Source organism: Neomonachus schauinslandi, chromosome 5 (assembly GCF_002201575.2).
Source record: "Neomonachus schauinslandi chromosome 5, ASM220157v2, whole genome shotgun sequence".
Taxonomy (NCBI): domain Eukaryota; kingdom Metazoa; phylum Chordata; class Mammalia; order Carnivora; family Phocidae; genus Neomonachus; species Neomonachus schauinslandi.
The window spans coordinates 139,104,887-139,120,820 of NC_058407.1; the positions used below are offsets into that span (position 1 = coordinate 139,104,887).

Here is a 15,934-nt window from a genome sequence, read left to right on the forward strand (position 1 = left end):
GAAGCAATCTAAATATTCTCCAACATGGGACTGGTTAAGTAAATTAAAGTACATCCAAAGAACGGAGATTGAGCAGTCCTCATAAAGGGCTGGAGCTTCCATGGCTCTGGCCACGGCAAGTCAACACAGCATTGAATATCAAACAGTGTGCAGCTGGAGCCCATGCTGAGGACTGGGTGGGACAGGAGGAGGCCACCTGGGGGAAGGAGGACTCTGGTTTTCCTGTCTTCCTCTGGCCACTCTGCCTTTCAGGAACCTCAGGCCTGTGCACTCTGGTGCCCGCTGGCCTGCCTGGGCTCTAGCTGAGGCAGGACCCAGAACCCACGGGATCAGGATGCCCTTTTCTTTTCAACAGATTTTTATTTATTTCCTTCATAGAGAGAAAGAGAGCACAAACAGGGTGAGCAGGAGAGGGAGAAGCAGGCTTCCCGCTGAGGAGGGAGCCCGATGTGGGGCTTGATCCCAGAACCCTGGGATCATGACCTGAGCCGAAGGCAGACGCTTAACCGACTGAGCCACCCAGGCGCCCCCAGGATGCCCTTTTCTGACTCCCAGGGAACCATGAGGCAGGAGCCTTGGCCTGCCCCTGACATGGCTCTGGAGCACACAGGGCAGGCTCTTGGTCTCCTCTGGGCCGGCTCCTTCTCCTCATGTTCACCCACACTCAGGCTGTCCTCTCTGCCTTTGAGACCCTTCCCTACCCCATTCTCCTGGGGGCTTCCTCTATCTCTCTGACGCTGGCTTCCCATTACTCCTCAGCACAACCTTAAGTGGAGTGTCGTCCTGGTCCTCCCTTCCCAGAGCCCCCTCCACATGCCCCCACCTGTTCTTCCTCCTGTTAGTCCCTCTCAGAGACCATCTGGGATCTCCCTGCTTCTGTGGTCCTTTCTCTGCACCACAGTCAGAGAGATCCTTTTGAAACGATGTCACTCCATCTGCTTAAACTCCTGCAATGGGGAGCAAGCCTCCTGCAGGAAGCAGCCTCATCGTTGCCCCAGCCCAACCTCCAGTGATCTGACCTGAGCTTCACACATCGCTGCTGCTGCCAGGCCAAGGGTCCTCGGGGCCCCAGCTGGGCAGCCCCGGCAGGAAGACAGTCTCTGCTTGGTGTCCTTCCCAGGGCAGAGCTGCCCACTCTCTGCCTGGGTCCTTGTGTCTCCACCTGGTCTTCCCTGGAGATTAGCCTTCCCGGAGGAGACCCGTTCTGATTCATCTGAATCTCTGGCATCCAGCGCCGGGCTGGATCACAAAAAATAACTGAGCCGGGAGAGCACACCCTGTGGGTTTCCAGCCCATGGCTCTGGACCGACTTTGAGTCTCCAGTCTGCCCTCAGGCAAGCATCCTATCAGTTTGTGCCCCAGTTTCTTCATCTTCAAAATGGGTATGGTTGATACCTTACATGAAAGAATCCTGTACAGTGCTCAGCTTCAAAGAGCTAACTCAATACGGTCTTAGAAAGAATAAAAGGAATTTGCATGTGTTCGTGGCAGCATTATTCATAATAAGTAGAAAAGGTGGAAACAACCCAAACGCGATGGATAAATCAGTTGTGGTCTATCCAGATAATGGAATATTATTCAGCTATAAAAAGAAATGAAGTATGGTCACATGCTACAACATGCTACAACATAGATGAATCTGGAAAACATTATGCTAAGCAAAACAAGCCAAAGGAAAGCCCACATATGTAATTCCACTTACATGAGAATGTGCAGAAAAGGCAAAGCCACACAGACAGAAACTGGTTGCCAGAGGCTGGGAGTAGGGGAGAACGGGAGTGACTGCTAAGGGGACAGGTTTCCTTTCCTTTCCTTTCCGGACAAGGTTCTGGAACTAGATGGTGGTGATGCTCCTACAACACTGTGAATGCGCTAAATGTCACTAGTGGTGACTCTTACGTTATTTATTACAATCTAAAAGATATGCATTAGTGTAAAAGGGGTAGTGAAGCTACCCGAGAGCCAACCCCAATTCGGGGTCTTCCTTGGGACCCGGCAACCAGCAAGGGAGGTTCTGACCCGAGGCAGTGGGGCCACGGCGGTGAGCACCACACTACTTGTCGGAGCCGGGGCCGTGCCCAGCGAGCCGCCCGCCAGCCTCAACCATCCCGCGGCTCTCTCCCGCCTGACGCCGCTCGGGGAAGCCAGCCCTCCCCTCCTGCGTGGCCACGACCCTGCCGCACCAAGCCCCGCCCCTCCGCCTGTCTGTCCGCTCCGCCGTCCCACGCCCCCGAGCAGCCCCGCCCCGTGCCTTCTCTCCGGGAGTCTGGCCCCGCCTCTGCGGTTCCAGGCCCCTCCTCTCAGACTCCGCCCCGCCGCCTGTCTGTCAAACGAACCTGGCCCCGCCCCGTCGTCCTCCTCTCGTCGTTCTCTCCGGCTCCCCTCAGCGCGGCCCGTTGTTATGACGACACGGTCGTAAATCCGCCATCTTCCTGCGGCGCGTTGCGACATGGAGGGCGCGATGGCAGTGCGGGTGACGGCCGCGCATACGGCAGAAGCCCGGGCCGAAGCCGGGCGGGAGGCGGGCGAGGGCGGGGTCGCGGCGGCGGCGGCGGCGGCGGCGGCCTTGGCCCCTGGTGGCTTCCTAGGCCTCCCGGCGCCCTTTAGCGAGGAAGGTAACAGGGCCTGACGGGGTCGGGCGCGGCCGGGGTGGGGACGGCTCAGTCCTGGCTGGAGGCAGCCCCGATGGCCTGAGCTGTGGACGCGACAGACCGTCCCAGACCCTGGTTCCTTGCGGCCCTCCCGGGTCCCCAAGGGGGTCCTGTGTAGCCCTCCCCGAGCCCCCCCCCCCCCCCCGGCTTCCTCAGACCCTCGGGCCTCTCCTACGGGGCGCCCATCACCCCGTGGGCCTCGGTGCCCACTCACGGACACTCACAGGTGGTCAAGCCTCAGGGGCTGCCCGTATAGACCTTTGCCACCGCCTCCACGGCCAGCCTTGCCCCTCAGGCCCGCGGTCCGGCCCGTCTTCGCCTGTCTGGGCACGGCCCTGCTCTCCTTTGGGCCCCCTCCCACTGCACCTGACGGGCCTCTAGAGCCCTGGCTGGGGTGGAGCTGGAGGCTGCGAGGGGGGGAAGGCGGGGCCTCGGGGCTCCAGGGCTCCGGGCTGGCCCTTGGGGAGACAGCAGAGCCCAGTGGTGGTGAGCCGGTGCTCTGCAGCCAGCCTGCGAGCTTCATCTCAGACCTGCCGCTTTCTGGCTAGTTGATCCTGGGCAGGTGAGCCACCCTTTCCCCTTACAAAATGGGGAGGATGTTGTCGCTGCTAGTAATGTGTTAGGCACTTACCCCGTCTTGGCATTTTCATCCTAAAACCAACCCTGGAGGCTCTTACTGTTGTTATTCCCATTTTGTGGATGAGGGAAATTGAGGTTCAAAGATGTCAAAGTGACCAGGTCACCCAGCTAGTAAGCAGCAAGGACTGGATTGTGTGACTCCTCAGCCAGGTCCCCTAACTTCTGGGCTCTGCGACCTTCCAGTGGTGGTGACAAGGAAGGTAGAGTACGTGGTGACCCGCTGAGAGCAGTGCACACCCAGGGCTGGCTCACAGGTGCTCGGATAGCTTTTCAGACAGAAGGAGGGTCTCTATCCTCAGCTCTCCAGGTTGGCCTGAGAGGAGGGGGCTGGCTGGTGCTACTGGGGTGGTAGTCCCTCTCTCCACAGAGCTCATATTCTCAGTACGTTTTTTTTCTTGCTCCTTCTTATTCCAGCTGGGGAAGGGCAGGACCATTAGGGGCAGTGCCAACCTGGAGAGGAATCTCTTTGGAGGTTGCTGTGCCCTGCTGGGCTCGCCCCTTGCCCTGTCGGTGTTGTGTGGGCGGGGCATGTCCCTTCATCGGCAGCATTGAGTCAGACTTGGCCAGCGAGGTGGGAAGGTTAAGAGGGTGGTGGACACCTCAGTGCTTGGCTTGTGACTGTGAGCCATCTGGAGGGGACTGTGGTCTTCTGTGGGTCAGTCATGGCTGTGGTTTCGGCTTTCATTTGCTCATTAATTCAGAAGACGTTGACCGGGCTCCTTCTCTGTGCCAGGCCTGGGTTTGACCTTGATGTGGGGCTGCAAGTGAGGCGCTGGGAACGGGTGGACTTTTATGGAAGCACAAGGGACATCCTCCCATCCCTTTGTGCAAGTGGCAGGTCATCTGGAGCAGACCCTCAGCTTCAGGTTCTGGTTCTAACATTCACCAACTGGGTGGCCTTGAATCTCAAGTCACTTTTCTGGAATGAGAATAGTCATCCTTATTTCCCCAGGGTGCTGGCTGGATTTGGTGACATCCCCAGGGAGGTGCCTGGCACCCAGTAGAAACTCAGTGAGTGGGAAGTGTCTTCTGCAGGACATGGGGCAGGCACTGGCTGGTCAGCCTAGATGGTGAGGGGCTCGGTGTGATGTTCCTGGGGTGTGGAGCCCCTGTGGGAAGTTCCACCCTGAGTGTCTTCAGGAGAACAGGGAGCTCCTGCCTGTTCAGAAACAGCAAAGCAGCAAGTCAGTGAGGAAAAAGGGTTACGGGTCAGGGTGTCCTGCCTCTTCTGTCTTTGCCGAGGGCTGGCCTCTCAGCCAGAGCCCCGTGGACATTAGCCCACTGATCCCCACTGCACCGTACACGCACTGCATTGGCCCATTTTATGATGAGCAAATGGACCCAGACATGGTCACTGAGGTGCCGAAGGGCACATGGATAGCCCAGAAGTCTTAATCCCTGGTCCTCCACTGTCCCCAAACTGGTGTGGGCGAATCCCTCCACCTCCTAGTTGCTCGCTGGGCCTCTGTCCCCTCATCTCTGAAGTGGGGGTTTTGGACACAACTAACTGTATGGTTGGGGCCACCACTTGCTGGATGCTACTCTGCCTGGGGTGGGTGCCCCTTCTGCAGATCTCCAGAGGAAGGGGGCTGGCACCCTAGTCCTCCATGGGTGTTCTCAGCCCCTCTGGGAGGGCTGGGGAAGCTGCCTCCGCTTCTGACGGCACCCAGGCCTGGAGGCCCTCCCGAGCCCCACTGACCACAGGCTCTTGCAGATGAGGACGATGTGCACAGATGTGGCCGCTGCCAGGCGGAGTTCACTGCCTTGGAAGACTTTGTTCAGCACAAGCTCCAGAAAGTGTGCCAGCGGGCCCCCCAGGAGGCCCTGCCTACCGCCCGTGCCACTGGCGCGCTGCTGGCCCAGGAGGTGGGCGCCCCCCGCCCCCCCCCCGCACGTACCTGTGCATGTGTGCGTTGCCCCCTGATGGCTGGAGGGGGTGGGTGTGGCGGGTTCTCCTGTGGCTCGGGGGCTGGGCGGGAGGCCGGTGTCTGCTCATGCACGAGGGAGGGTCTGGGCCACCCCAAGAGCTTGGCGGTGCTCGGGGTGGTCCAGCCTTCTCAGTGGCCTCTGGCCCGAGCCGTGCAGTTGAGGTCCCTCCTTTCTTGGAACCTCAGGGCCTGTCCTGGCTCAGGGCTTGTCTCCTGCCCTGTACACACAGTTCCTCTGGATTCCACAACGGTGGCTCTGGGGGTCCTGCCACCTTGTCATAAAAATGGCCAACTTTGTGGTGTTGCGCACATGCTTGGCTACACGCACGGTCTCATTAGGGCCCACAGTACCCTCGCAGGGTGGCATTCCCGTCATCCTCATTGTATGGAGGTGGGAAAGGAGATTCTGAGAGATGTCAGCTGCCTCAGGTCATCACAGAGTGGCCCAGAAGTCACAGGGCTCACAGCTGCCTCATTCTGACCCCGTGCCCTTGTCTGGCCCCTCCCAGTGGTGCCCTTCCCTCCAGGAAGACCCCCGGTCCCACATACCTGGGGCTCTTTCCCTTGATACCCTGGCTGGGGCTGGTGGGTGTGCCGACCTTCATCCTTGCACAGCCAGCTGAGCCGCAGGCCTGGGCCGCTGGCCACTTCCTTCTGGAGCGCTCCACATAGGTTCTTGGGGCTCTGCATTCAGCCCATGGTGGCCAGAGGCATTTGAGTGATGGGGCTGATCCCTTAGGCCTGAGATGGAGGGACCAGGCGGGAGTCAGGCTCAGAGCAGGGACAGGAGAGATGTTGCGGCGGGGGGATGAGAGGCCTCACCACAGCCTTCCTGCATGAACATAAACCCAAGCCTGTCCTCTCCAAGCCAAGGGAGCCCCGGAGCCCCGCAGATGAGTCCTCTCTGTCCCCTGGCAGGTGGTGCCAGCGGCGGCAGGCCCGGAGGAGCCCATCACTGTGGCCCACATCGTGGTGGAGGCAGCCGCTTTAACGGCAGACATCAGCCACGCATCTGACCTCGTCGGTAAGCCAGCATGGTCCCACCGTGGCTGTCCACGTGTGGCTCTCAGCACAGCTGTTGCTGACCTATCAGCTGTTAGTGGTCAGTACCAGAGGCTAGGGACCCTTGTTGCCCGTGTCTCTGCTCTCCTGAGAGCAAGGCCTGCCTGAGGAGGGCTAAGGCCCTCAGGGCTGAGCACCAGGCACCAGGCCCTGCCCTGCCAGGAAAGGGGAAGCATGCCGCTTGCACTCAGAGTCCTCACTTTGTGCGTAGTCAAGAGCTGGCTGTTTCCTCTGGTTGCTTCTGCAGTTTTTTCCCTGGTCCTTCTGCAGTCTTCACTGTTTTTCTACCACCCCCGGTTCCTGCTCCTTACCCCACGGTCGGCTCTGATGGGTCAGGTTGGGGTATGCATGGGATGCACTTGCCACTCCAGCTCTGTCCTGACCTGCTGTCTGAGCTTGCTGTCCCCTCCCATGTGGGGGTGGCGACTCCTGCCCTGATTCTCACCTGGCTTTAATGAGCATACAGAGCCAAGTCAACCTCTTTGATGGCTCCTTTTAAGTCAAAGTGCTCTACTGATGTAGGGGAGGGGTGTCCTGTTGACAGGATTGGGAAGGGGGATTGGGAAGGCGGAACCCAAACCTGTTCCCTGGATTGGGAAGGGGGAACCTTCAAAGGGCCGCCAGCAGCTGGGTGTGTGCCCCGCAGGAGGGAGGCTGGGCGGGGCCTGCTGCCAAGTTGGGAAGGCCATGGTTGTTACCTGGCAGTCTGCTGGGCAGGAGTCTTGGCAGGTGCGAGAGTGGGCGGCCTGACAGGATACGGGCTTGGGCAACAGGTAGAACTTGGCCTTACGAAGTGCTGGGAACCAGCCGGGACAGGAAGAGAGATGGAGACCTCAGGGAGGGGAATGTCAGAGCAGGCCTTTCTGCCAAGGTCCCACCTCAGGGAGGCAGCAGGACACCTGTCTCCGTCTCCATGCTGTCTGACATTCCTGTGGACGGGGACATTGGCCTGTGCCACTCCGGGACAGGAATGTTGTCATGGGGGAGGTGGGGCTGCGCTACGGCCCTGGCATGGAGTTTGGTTTCTGGGGTGAGTGGTGTCATACGGGAAAACAAGTTCCCTGGGCTCGGCCGGCACCCACAGGTTCCAGACCCCTGGCCAGCCAGGCCCCTTCCCAGCACTGCAGCCTCCAGCCGGCCCACACATGCTGCTCAGCAGCTCCGCCCTGAGCTCCGGGAGCTCCTCTCTGGCACCTCCTGTCTCTCTTGCCCCCTTGGGTGCCCCAGATGTCCTCCTGGTGTTAGCTGCTTATTGGTCCAGGTTGGCTAGAGTTCTAAACTGCCAGTTGCTGGCATCCTAGGACTGGAGCATCTTATTTCTTGCCGGGCCAGGGGCCTCAGGGGGCGGGGGCTGTGTAGGGGGTACCCGTACCAGGCCCTCCTGCCTCTTCCCTGCAAACAGACTTGCATTTCATCTCTGGACTCAGGGCAGCCATGTTTCTCCTTCCTTGACCCCTCCATCCGCTCTCTGTCACGCCACACTCTATCTCAAGTTCTTGCTTGGCAGAAGTCCCCGTCTTTTTGGAAGTTGGCTTCTGGGGCGGAGGAAAGATAGATCATCAGGCACGTCAGCCAGGGCAGAGGCTAGAGATGCCCTTAATTATTTCTGAGTCACGGTGCTTCCCTTGTTTGGGAGAATGGCTTGTCAAAACACTCTGCCCATCTGATTGAGATGGTTCCTAAGAGGTGGCTTTACAACCGTTCCCCACACGTAATATTTAGGAGCAGAAATCGTGAAGTGTGTTTACAGCTTAGCTTTGCACGTTGTCAGATCTCTTCATCACCCGTGAGAGGTGCTAAAGCCCGGCCTCCTTCCTCAGGCAGTCCCAGGTGTCTCGGGAGCACTCATTCATGCTCCCAGATGTGTCCCCAGCCTCCCTGCCTCGAGACACAGCAAGGGATCCCCAGAGGCAGCCGCCTTACCTGTCAGGGGAGCCGGTGCCGTGAGCAGGGCAGATGTCCACCCCGTCTCCGTGCTGGCCCTCGCTTGTCCCTCGAGGTGGCAGGACCCCTGCCCACATCTAGTCCTGTGCTCCTTGGCTTAGGAGGGGGCACTGGTGCTCATGCTGGGTCTCCCCACTGGGAACGTTCTGGGGTCTTGGAGCTCCTCCGGGCAGCTCTGCAGAGTCAGAGGAGGTACCTCCCCCTCGTGGAGCAGGTGCCAGGCACCGGGGCCGGAGGTGGTTGGGACAGCTCCGCTGCCCCCTCCCTGCCCCCCTCGCAGTGCTCCCCGCTAGGGATCCGAGGCGCGGCTGACCCCTCTTTCCTCAGGCGGCGGACACATCAAAGAGGTCATTGTGGCTGCTGAGGCAGAGCCGGGGGACGGCGAGATGGCAGAAGCCCCAGGCAGCCCCAGCCGTCAGGGCCCTGGGCTCAGCGGGGAGGGCGAGCAGGCTCAGGTCAAGCTGCTGGTCAACGAGCACGGCCGCTACGTGTGCGTGCTGTGCCACAAAACCTTCAAGACGGTGAGCCCTGGGGCTGCGTGCGGGCCGGCCCTGCGCGGGGGGCCGAGCGGCTGCTGGGGCCGGGCCTCCTCCCCCTCCTGCCCTGGGAGGCGCCTGAGCCCCACTCGTCCCCTCCCCCAGGGCAGCATCCTCAAGGCCCACATGGTCACCCACAGCAGCCGCAAGGACCACGAGTGCAAGCTGTGTGGGGCCTCCTTCCGGACCAAGGGTTCGCTCATCCGGCATCACCGGCGGCACACAGGTGAGCCAGGCGGGGACGGGGGCTGCCCAGCGCACTGCCACGGGCCCTGCTGGGGCCCCGGCCTCTGGCTGGCCGTGGTGCTGTGGCGCCGGGCCTGCCTTCCCCGGGGCCTCAGGCTGCTGGCCCTGCCCGGGGCCGACTCTGTTCTCTCCACAGATGAGCGTCCCTACAAGTGTGCCAAGTGTGGGAAGAGCTTCCGGGAGTCGGGTGCGCTGACCCGACACCTGAAGTCTCTCACCCCGTGCACAGAAAAAATCCGCTTCAGCATGAGCAAGGATGTGGTTGTCGGCAAAGAAGACGCGCCTGCAGGTCAGCGAGGTGGGGGCTCCCTGTCCTGGCCCTGGCCCTGGGGGCCACCCTGGTTGGGCGGGTTTCTTCAAGGATTCTCTTCGTTCTGCCTTAAAGGGTCTGGCACCTCCACTGTGGGGACGGTCCCATCTTCATCGGTGACGGGCGAACCTATGGAGACCTCACCTGTGATTCACCTGGTGACAGATGCCAAGGGCACTGTCATCCACGAAGTCCACGTCCAGATGCAAGAGCTTCCCCTGGGCATGAAAACCCTGGCCCCAGAGGTGTGGGCCGGCCGGGGGGAGTGGCCTCTGTCCGCCCAGTGCCAGGCTCTGTTCTGGTCACTGGCTCCAGTGGGAGCAGGACTGACCTGGTCCGCCTTCCTGGTGCTCAGTCTGGTGGCAGGGGAGGTGGGATGCCAGTGGCACGCTACAGGGTGGCGAGGGACGGGGAGCTGGGTGGGAGGGGGAGAGTGAGGGCGGGGAGAGTGGGCTGTGGGGTTCCCCGAAGCATTTCTCTGGGTGTGCGCGGTGCCCCCCCAGGCCCCGTGGGGCCTGCCCTGTGCAGTGGGTACAAGTGGGTGCCGCGTGCTAGGCTGCCTGGCCAGCTTCCCTCCCTCTGCCTGCCCACAGCCCCCGGACCCCGAGGAGCTTCCCTGTTCCAGCGAGGGTGGCCGTGAGAACCTGCTACACCAAGCCATGCAGAACTCCGGCATTGTCCTTGAGCGTGTCACCGGCGAGGAGGGGGCCCTGGAGCCAGCCCCTCCTGCCGCACCCAGTCCCCAGACCCTGGGAGACGGTCCCCCAGAGCTGCCACTGCTGGAGGTGGAACCCGTGGAGACAGTAGGTGCCTGCGCTGCGGCGTGCTCCTTCGAGGGGGGCTGGACCTCGGCTACAAGGGCACCACCCCAGCCTGGCAGCCATCCTCCCTGCTGTGCTCCCTGTTTACTGCTTTCTCGGGGCTCACGATGGAGCTTGCGGGGTGGGGGGGTGCCACGGGTCTGTTCTTGGGACTGCTGGGGTCCAGCCCGCAGTAGGTGCTGGAGGCGTGCTGTGCCCCTCCCCCCCCCAGCAGGTGGCCAGTGGGGCCTCCGCTGTGCCCAGGACCCACCCGTGCCCTCAGTGCAGTGAGACCTTCCCGACAGTGGCCACCCTGGAGGCCCACAAAAGGGGCCATGCAGGTGGGTGGCGGGGGAGGGTGCGGGGTGGGGCACCGGGCAGCAGAAGGCTGGGATGGGCCTTGGGTGTGCGGTGGGCGGCTAGGTTGGTCCCTGGGTGGGCAGCAGGCAGGGGGCCCTCGAGGGGTGGACCCGGCCTGACCTCGTGTGCGGCCCCAGGGCCAAGGCCGTTCACATGCGTGCAGTGCGGCAAGGCCTTCCCCAAGGCCTACCTGCTCAAGAAGCATCAGGAGGTGCACGTGCACGAGCGCCGCTTCCGCTGTGGAGACTGCGGGAAGCTCTACAAGACCATCGCCCACGTCCGCGGCCATCGGCGCGTCCACTCTGATGAGCGGCCCTACCCGTGTCCCGAGTGTGGCAAGTGCTACAAGACCAAGGTGGGCCCTCAGGCCCTGGACCCTGGCATCTGACCCCCGCCCCCCAATCCACCGGCTCCCCTGCCCCAGGCCAGATCCACGCCATGTTCCCTGCCTCCCAGCCGCTGCCCTCCCCCCGCCCCCAGTCTCTCCTGACCACGAGGGCCCTCACCCCTCCTGCCTGGCCCCTGGGCCCTTTCCCTTGGCCCGCGGGGGGCAAGAGAGTGCGGGCTGAGCCGTGGCTGAGGCCAGGTGGATGCTGATGGTGGGGCCCCACAGAATGCCCAGCAGGTGCACTTCCGGACACACCTGGAGGAGAAGCCGCACGTGTGCCCGTTTTGCAGCCGAGGCTTCCGGGAGAAGGGCTCCCTGGTGCGGCACGTGCGGCACCACACGGGTGAGAAGCCCTTCAAGTGTTACAGGTGCGGCCGCGGCTTCGCGGAGCACGGCACACTCAACCGGCACCTGCGCACCAAAGGTCAGGGCCACGGGCAGCGGGGGGGGGGGGGGGGGGCCGGGAAGTCGCCCTGCTGATTGAGCCCCGCCCACAGGGGGCTGCCTGCTGGAGGTGGAGGAGTTGCTGGTGTCCGAGGAGAGTCCTGCAGCAGCCGCCACCGTACTCACCGAGGACCCGCACACCGTGCTGGTGGAGTTCTCGTCCGTCGTGGCCGACACCCAGGAGTACATCATCGAGGTGGGTGCGGGGCCGCTGGGGCGGGGTGGGCCTCGGAGCGGCCAGGCTGACCTCTGACCCCCGCCCAGGCCACTGCGGATGACGCGGAGACTAGCGAAGCCGCAGAGATCATTGAGGGCCCCCAGACGGAGGTGAGGGGCCGGAGGAGGGCTGGGGGGCGGAGGGGTGGCCTGGTGCCCTCCCCGCAGCCGCCGGCTGAGCCGCAAGCCGCCCGCAGGTGGACAGCCGCATCATGAAGGTGGTGCAGCAGATCGTGCACCAGGCCGGCGCCGGGCACCAGATCATCGTGCAGAACGTGACCGTGGACCAGGACGCGGGGCTGGGCCCAGAGGCGGCCTCGGCCGACACCATCACCATCGCTACGCCGGAGAGCCTGACGGAGCAGGTGGCCATGACGCTAGCCTCGGCCATCAGCGAGGGCACCGTACTCACGGCCCGTGCGGGCGCAAACGGCGCCGAGCAGGCCACTGTGACCATGGTTTCATCGGAGGACATTGAAATCCTGGAGCACGCAGGCGAGCTGGTCATCGCCTCACCGGAGGGCCAGCTCGAGGTGCAGACGGTCATCGTCTAGCCTGGCTGCCCGCAGGCTCCCGGGGCGGGGCTGGGCAGGGGCGAGGACCCACAGAAGAGGGAACACAGAATGCAGGTGTTCAGAGGGGGTGTGCGAGTGTAAATAGTTTTTTGTTGCTTTACAATAAAACATGAAAACCCACTACTTGTGATGCCACTGCCCCGGCAGGTTCCCCTGTGGCGGCCCCCTGCCTGCCCACCCGCCCGCCCCCCCCACCGCCTCCTGCCCAGGGGCCCCCCTGCCCCTGCCCGGCTCCCTTGCGGGCAGAGACTCGTGCGCCTCCCGCTCAGGCTGGCGGCACCGTGGCGGTGTGTGGGCGTCCCTGGCATGTGGACAGGCAGCCTGCTGCTGCCGCCCTGCCCTGCCCAGTTGGAGTCGTGACCCCAGCTTCCCCAGCCCCACGGAGGCGGGTGGGAGGGGGCGCTGCTTCACGGCCTCCAACCCTGGGGCTGTCTGGGGAGGGGGGAGGGCAGGGCACCCAGGCTGGGAGGGGACAACGGAGCAGCAGCGGGAGAGCTGCCGGGAAGATCTTTACTGAATGCACAGCCTGCCTTTTCTCAGGGGGCACCCCTGACGGAGGGAGATTCTGGATGACCTAGTTTGGGAGGGTGGGGGTGTGAGGACAAAAACAAGGCCTGGACCTTGGGTGGCTGACCCTTTTGTCCAGTCCTGACAGTTTTGGGGGGGCTGGCAGGGTCATAGGAGCCCTGGTTCTGATGGTCTTGGTGCGAGAGCAAGCTCAGGGTGGATGCCCCTGCCACCTTGCCCCCAGGGCTCTCCCTGGGAACCGGAACCAGCAGTTCCAGCGTCCATCTCTGCAGAGGGGGTGGGGCCGGAGCAGTCCAGCCCCTCCCTGGACAAGGGCCTCAAATACCCTCCTGGGCCCTGGCGCCACAGCTGCTGTGGCCAAACTCGGGGAGCCGGTCTTGTGCCACAGACACACCCCCAGCCTGGATCTCCAACCTCGGTCCTGAGCCTCAGATACCGCCCCATCCACATCCCAGGTGAGTCCCGGGGACCGGGCTGACCAGGGGCCTGGATGGGGATGGGGTCCCTCTATTTGGGCCTCAGTTTCCCCAAGGAGTAGAATGGCAACGGTAAGCCTAGTGCACCATTGGGGAGACATGGAGACGCAGGGAAGGATGCGCCTTGGACCTCCCAATCAAAGGTCCCTGCCCGGCCCCTGGGGCTGGGACGGAGAGGGGTGGCTCGCTGTGTCTGACGCCAGGTCCGCGCTCAGGAGCGTGTCTGTCCCTCCCAGCCCGCCCGCTCTGCGCCATGGGTGGGCCCCGGGTCCTGCTGGCCGCGCTATGGGCCCTGGGGGCCGCCGGAGCCGCGGCGCTGCGCATCGGCGCCTTCAACATCCAGAGCTTTGGCGACAGTAAAGTGTTGGACCCGGCCTGCGGCAGCGTCATTGCCCAAGTAAGGTCGGGGACGGGGGGCGGGGCCGCAGCTGGGCTTCCCGGGTGAATCCGCCGCGCGCGTGACCCCGCACCTGCCGGCCCCTCCCCCAGATCTTGGCTGGCTATGACATCTCGCTGGTGCAGGAGGTTCGAGACCCGGACCTGAGCGCCGTGTCCGCGCTCATGGAGCAGATCAACAGGTGCGGGGAGGGGGCGTGGGACAGGGCCCAGCGTTCGGAATCCAGGCCCGGATCGCGGGGCTTGGTCCCGTGCCTTGACCCCGGGCCTGGCCGGTGTCTCCGCAGCTTGTCCAGGCACGAGTACAGCTTCGTGAGCAGCGAGCCCCTGGGTCGGGACCAGTACAAGGAAATGTACCTGTTCGTCTATAGGTGAGGGGCGGGGCCGCGGGGCTCGGGCGCGCGGGGCGGGATGGGGCCTGCTCAGCGCGCCCGCCCGCTTCCTTCCCCCAGGAAGGACGCGGTGTCGGTCGTGGACACGTACCAGTACCCGGACCCGGAGGACGCTTTCAGCCGTGAACCTTTCGTGGTCAAGTTCTCGGCCCCCCGCTCGGGTGAGGCACCTCCCCCTCCCACGGGCCCCACCCCCTCGCCCCCGCCGCCCCCGGCCCCGCCTCTGACCCGCGCCTCCCGCAGCTGCCGGGGAGTTCGTGCTCATCCCGCTGCACGCGGCGCCGCACCAGGCCGTGGCGGAGATCGACGCTCTCTACGACGTGTACCTGGACGTGATCGACAAGTGGGGCACGGACGTAAGCCCCGCCCCCGCCCCGGGGACCCGTGCGCTCGTGCGGGGGGAGGGGGCTTCGCGCGGTGCTTGCGCATGCGGGTGTGTGTGTGTGTGTGTGGGTGTGTGTGTGGGTGTGGTGCGCGCGGGCTCAGCCCCGGCTCCGCGGCCCCCGCAGGACTTGCTGTTCCTGGGCGACTTCAACGCCGACTGCAACTACGTGCGGGAGCGCGACTGGCCGTCCGTCCGCCTGCGCAGCAGCGAGATCTTCAAGTGGCTCATCCCCGACAGCGCCGACACCACCGTGGGCAACTCGGATTGCGCCTACGACCGCATCGTGGCGTGCGGCGCCCGCCTGCGCAGGAACCTCAAGCCCCAGTCTGCCGCCGTGCACAACTTCCAGGCGGAGTTCGACCTGGACCAGGCTCAGGCGAGTGCGCGAGCGCGGGGCGGGGCGCCCCGCTTCTGAACACAGCGGCTCGGTTCTGGCTGAAAGGATCGTCTGGGATGGCAGAAGATGCCCTTGGTCTCTTCTCGCGTGGGGTCTCCAGTCCGGGCCCCAGCCCACCTGCAGGCTGCACGGTGGGCTCCATCCCTGGCCGGCGTGGGGGTGCAGGGGTTGGGGGGTGGTCGTTTTCCCAGGTGGGGCCCGAGGGAGGACAGGCTGCCCAGCGGGCCGCTCAGGTTCCACCTCCTCTCCCTCCAGGCCCTCGCCATCAGCGACCATTTTCCTGTGGAGGTGACCCTGAAGTCGCACTGAAAACCCTCATGGCCAGGAGAACAGCCCTACAGGGTTCCTTCTGGGGGGCTGGCTAGCCCCCAGCAAGGCCGCAGGGCAGGGTTGGCTGGACAAGCGGCTACAAAACATCACAGGACCGCCCAGTCTGTTTGTCCATCTGTGAAATGGGCTACTCTACCTACCTCATAGGGTTGTGAGGAGCAGCCTGCAGAGCGCTGGGCACACGGCTGCACTCAATAAACACGAGTGAGCGCTCAGCCAGGACCACGCTGGTCGGCTTCAAGGCCTCTGTGTCCTTTCTTAGGACTCAACCCCTCTGAGGCCCAAACTTTGGTCCTGCAGCCCAGTGGGTCCCGGGTCCCCACCCTCTAGGGGACAGGGATGGCCCGGCCTGCCCATTCACTCCCTGCTCAGGACGGATGCCCTCCAGACCAGGCTGGCTCCAGAACGCTGCTCCCATGCTTGCTAGGGGAAGCTTGTCTCTTTCTTTATGCAAACTATACATGCTTCCAAGAACCCGTGCTGAGTGCAGTTGGGGATAAACACACCTTCGGCGTTGACACGCAAGGCCAACCTCCCGGTCCCTAATGTCCCTCCTGCCCCCCGATTCTCGGGTCCTGCAGACCTTGCAGACACTTGTGTGTATGAGGGGTCCTGTCCTGCCCAGCAATGCAGGGGGCAGGCAGTCTGGAGCCCGCCCCCCCCCCCCCCCCCCCGGTCCATGGGCCACCTTGGGACATCTGGGGAGCCCTTCAGTGGTGAGCAGGCTGGACTCCTCACACAGCCCAGGCAGGTGGGACCCACACACCCCATGTACATACATAGCTCCTTCCATGGGGCCACCCTGGGTCGGCTCCTTCTCAGGAGCCCTGGGCTGGGCAGGGGCTTGTCAGGGAGAACCGCAGCCTGTGTCCCGGGGAAGCCTGTCACCCGAGGACTGGGAATGTGCAGAACTGGGGTACAGGGGCCCAGT

At 63.5% G+C, this 15,934-nt stretch overlaps 2 protein-coding genes and 1 long non-coding RNA gene across 7 annotated transcripts; 2 read left to right on the forward strand and 1 right to left on the reverse strand.

The window, feature by feature from the left end:
• Nucleotides 1-1,685: 1,685 nt before the first annotated feature.
• On the reverse strand, nucleotides 1,686-2,984 carry LOC123324881. Its single transcript, XR_006540085.1, has 3 exons — nucleotides 2,876-2,984; nucleotides 2,337-2,601; nucleotides 1,686-1,861 (listed from the first exon to the last, which is right to left on the reverse strand). It is a non-coding gene; the product is annotated as an uncharacterized LOC123324881 (long non-coding RNA).
• On the forward strand, nucleotides 2,423-12,214 carry E4F1 (E4F transcription factor 1). 5 transcript variants are annotated; one of them, XM_044915577.1, is made up of 14 exons: nucleotides 2,423-2,615; nucleotides 5,005-5,156; nucleotides 6,137-6,242; nucleotides 8,552-8,745; nucleotides 8,866-8,986; nucleotides 9,143-9,304; nucleotides 9,392-9,561; nucleotides 9,910-10,119; nucleotides 10,349-10,457; nucleotides 10,614-10,831; nucleotides 11,090-11,288; nucleotides 11,362-11,504; nucleotides 11,573-11,635; nucleotides 11,722-12,214. In XM_044915577.1, the coding sequence occupies exons 1-14, from the start codon at nucleotides 2,450-2,452 to the stop codon at nucleotides 12,076-12,078; spliced, it is 2,370 nt and encodes a 789-aa protein (XP_044771512.1). In that variant the 5' UTR covers nucleotides 2,423-2,449; the 3' UTR covers nucleotides 12,079-12,214. The 5 variants fall into 5 exon arrangements, with proteins under 5 accessions (XP_044771512.1, XP_021553716.1, XP_021553717.1 ...); XM_021698041.2 differs by having other exon boundaries at nucleotides 9,143-9,295; XM_021698042.2 differs by having other exon boundaries at nucleotides 9,143-9,295; nucleotides 10,352-10,457.
• A 771-nt stretch (nucleotides 12,215-12,985) lies between these two features.
• DNASE1L2 (deoxyribonuclease 1 like 2) lies at nucleotides 12,986-15,629 on the forward strand. The gene is made up of 8 exons (XM_021698210.1): nucleotides 12,986-13,082; nucleotides 13,340-13,500; nucleotides 13,593-13,681; nucleotides 13,787-13,870; nucleotides 13,952-14,052; nucleotides 14,135-14,247; nucleotides 14,401-14,652; nucleotides 14,929-15,629. The coding sequence occupies exons 2-8, from the start codon at nucleotides 13,357-13,359 to the stop codon at nucleotides 14,980-14,982; spliced, it is 837 nt and encodes a 278-aa protein (XP_021553885.1). The 5' UTR covers nucleotides 12,986-13,082; nucleotides 13,340-13,356; the 3' UTR covers nucleotides 14,983-15,629.
• The last annotated feature ends 305 nt before the right edge of the window (nucleotides 15,630-15,934 follow it).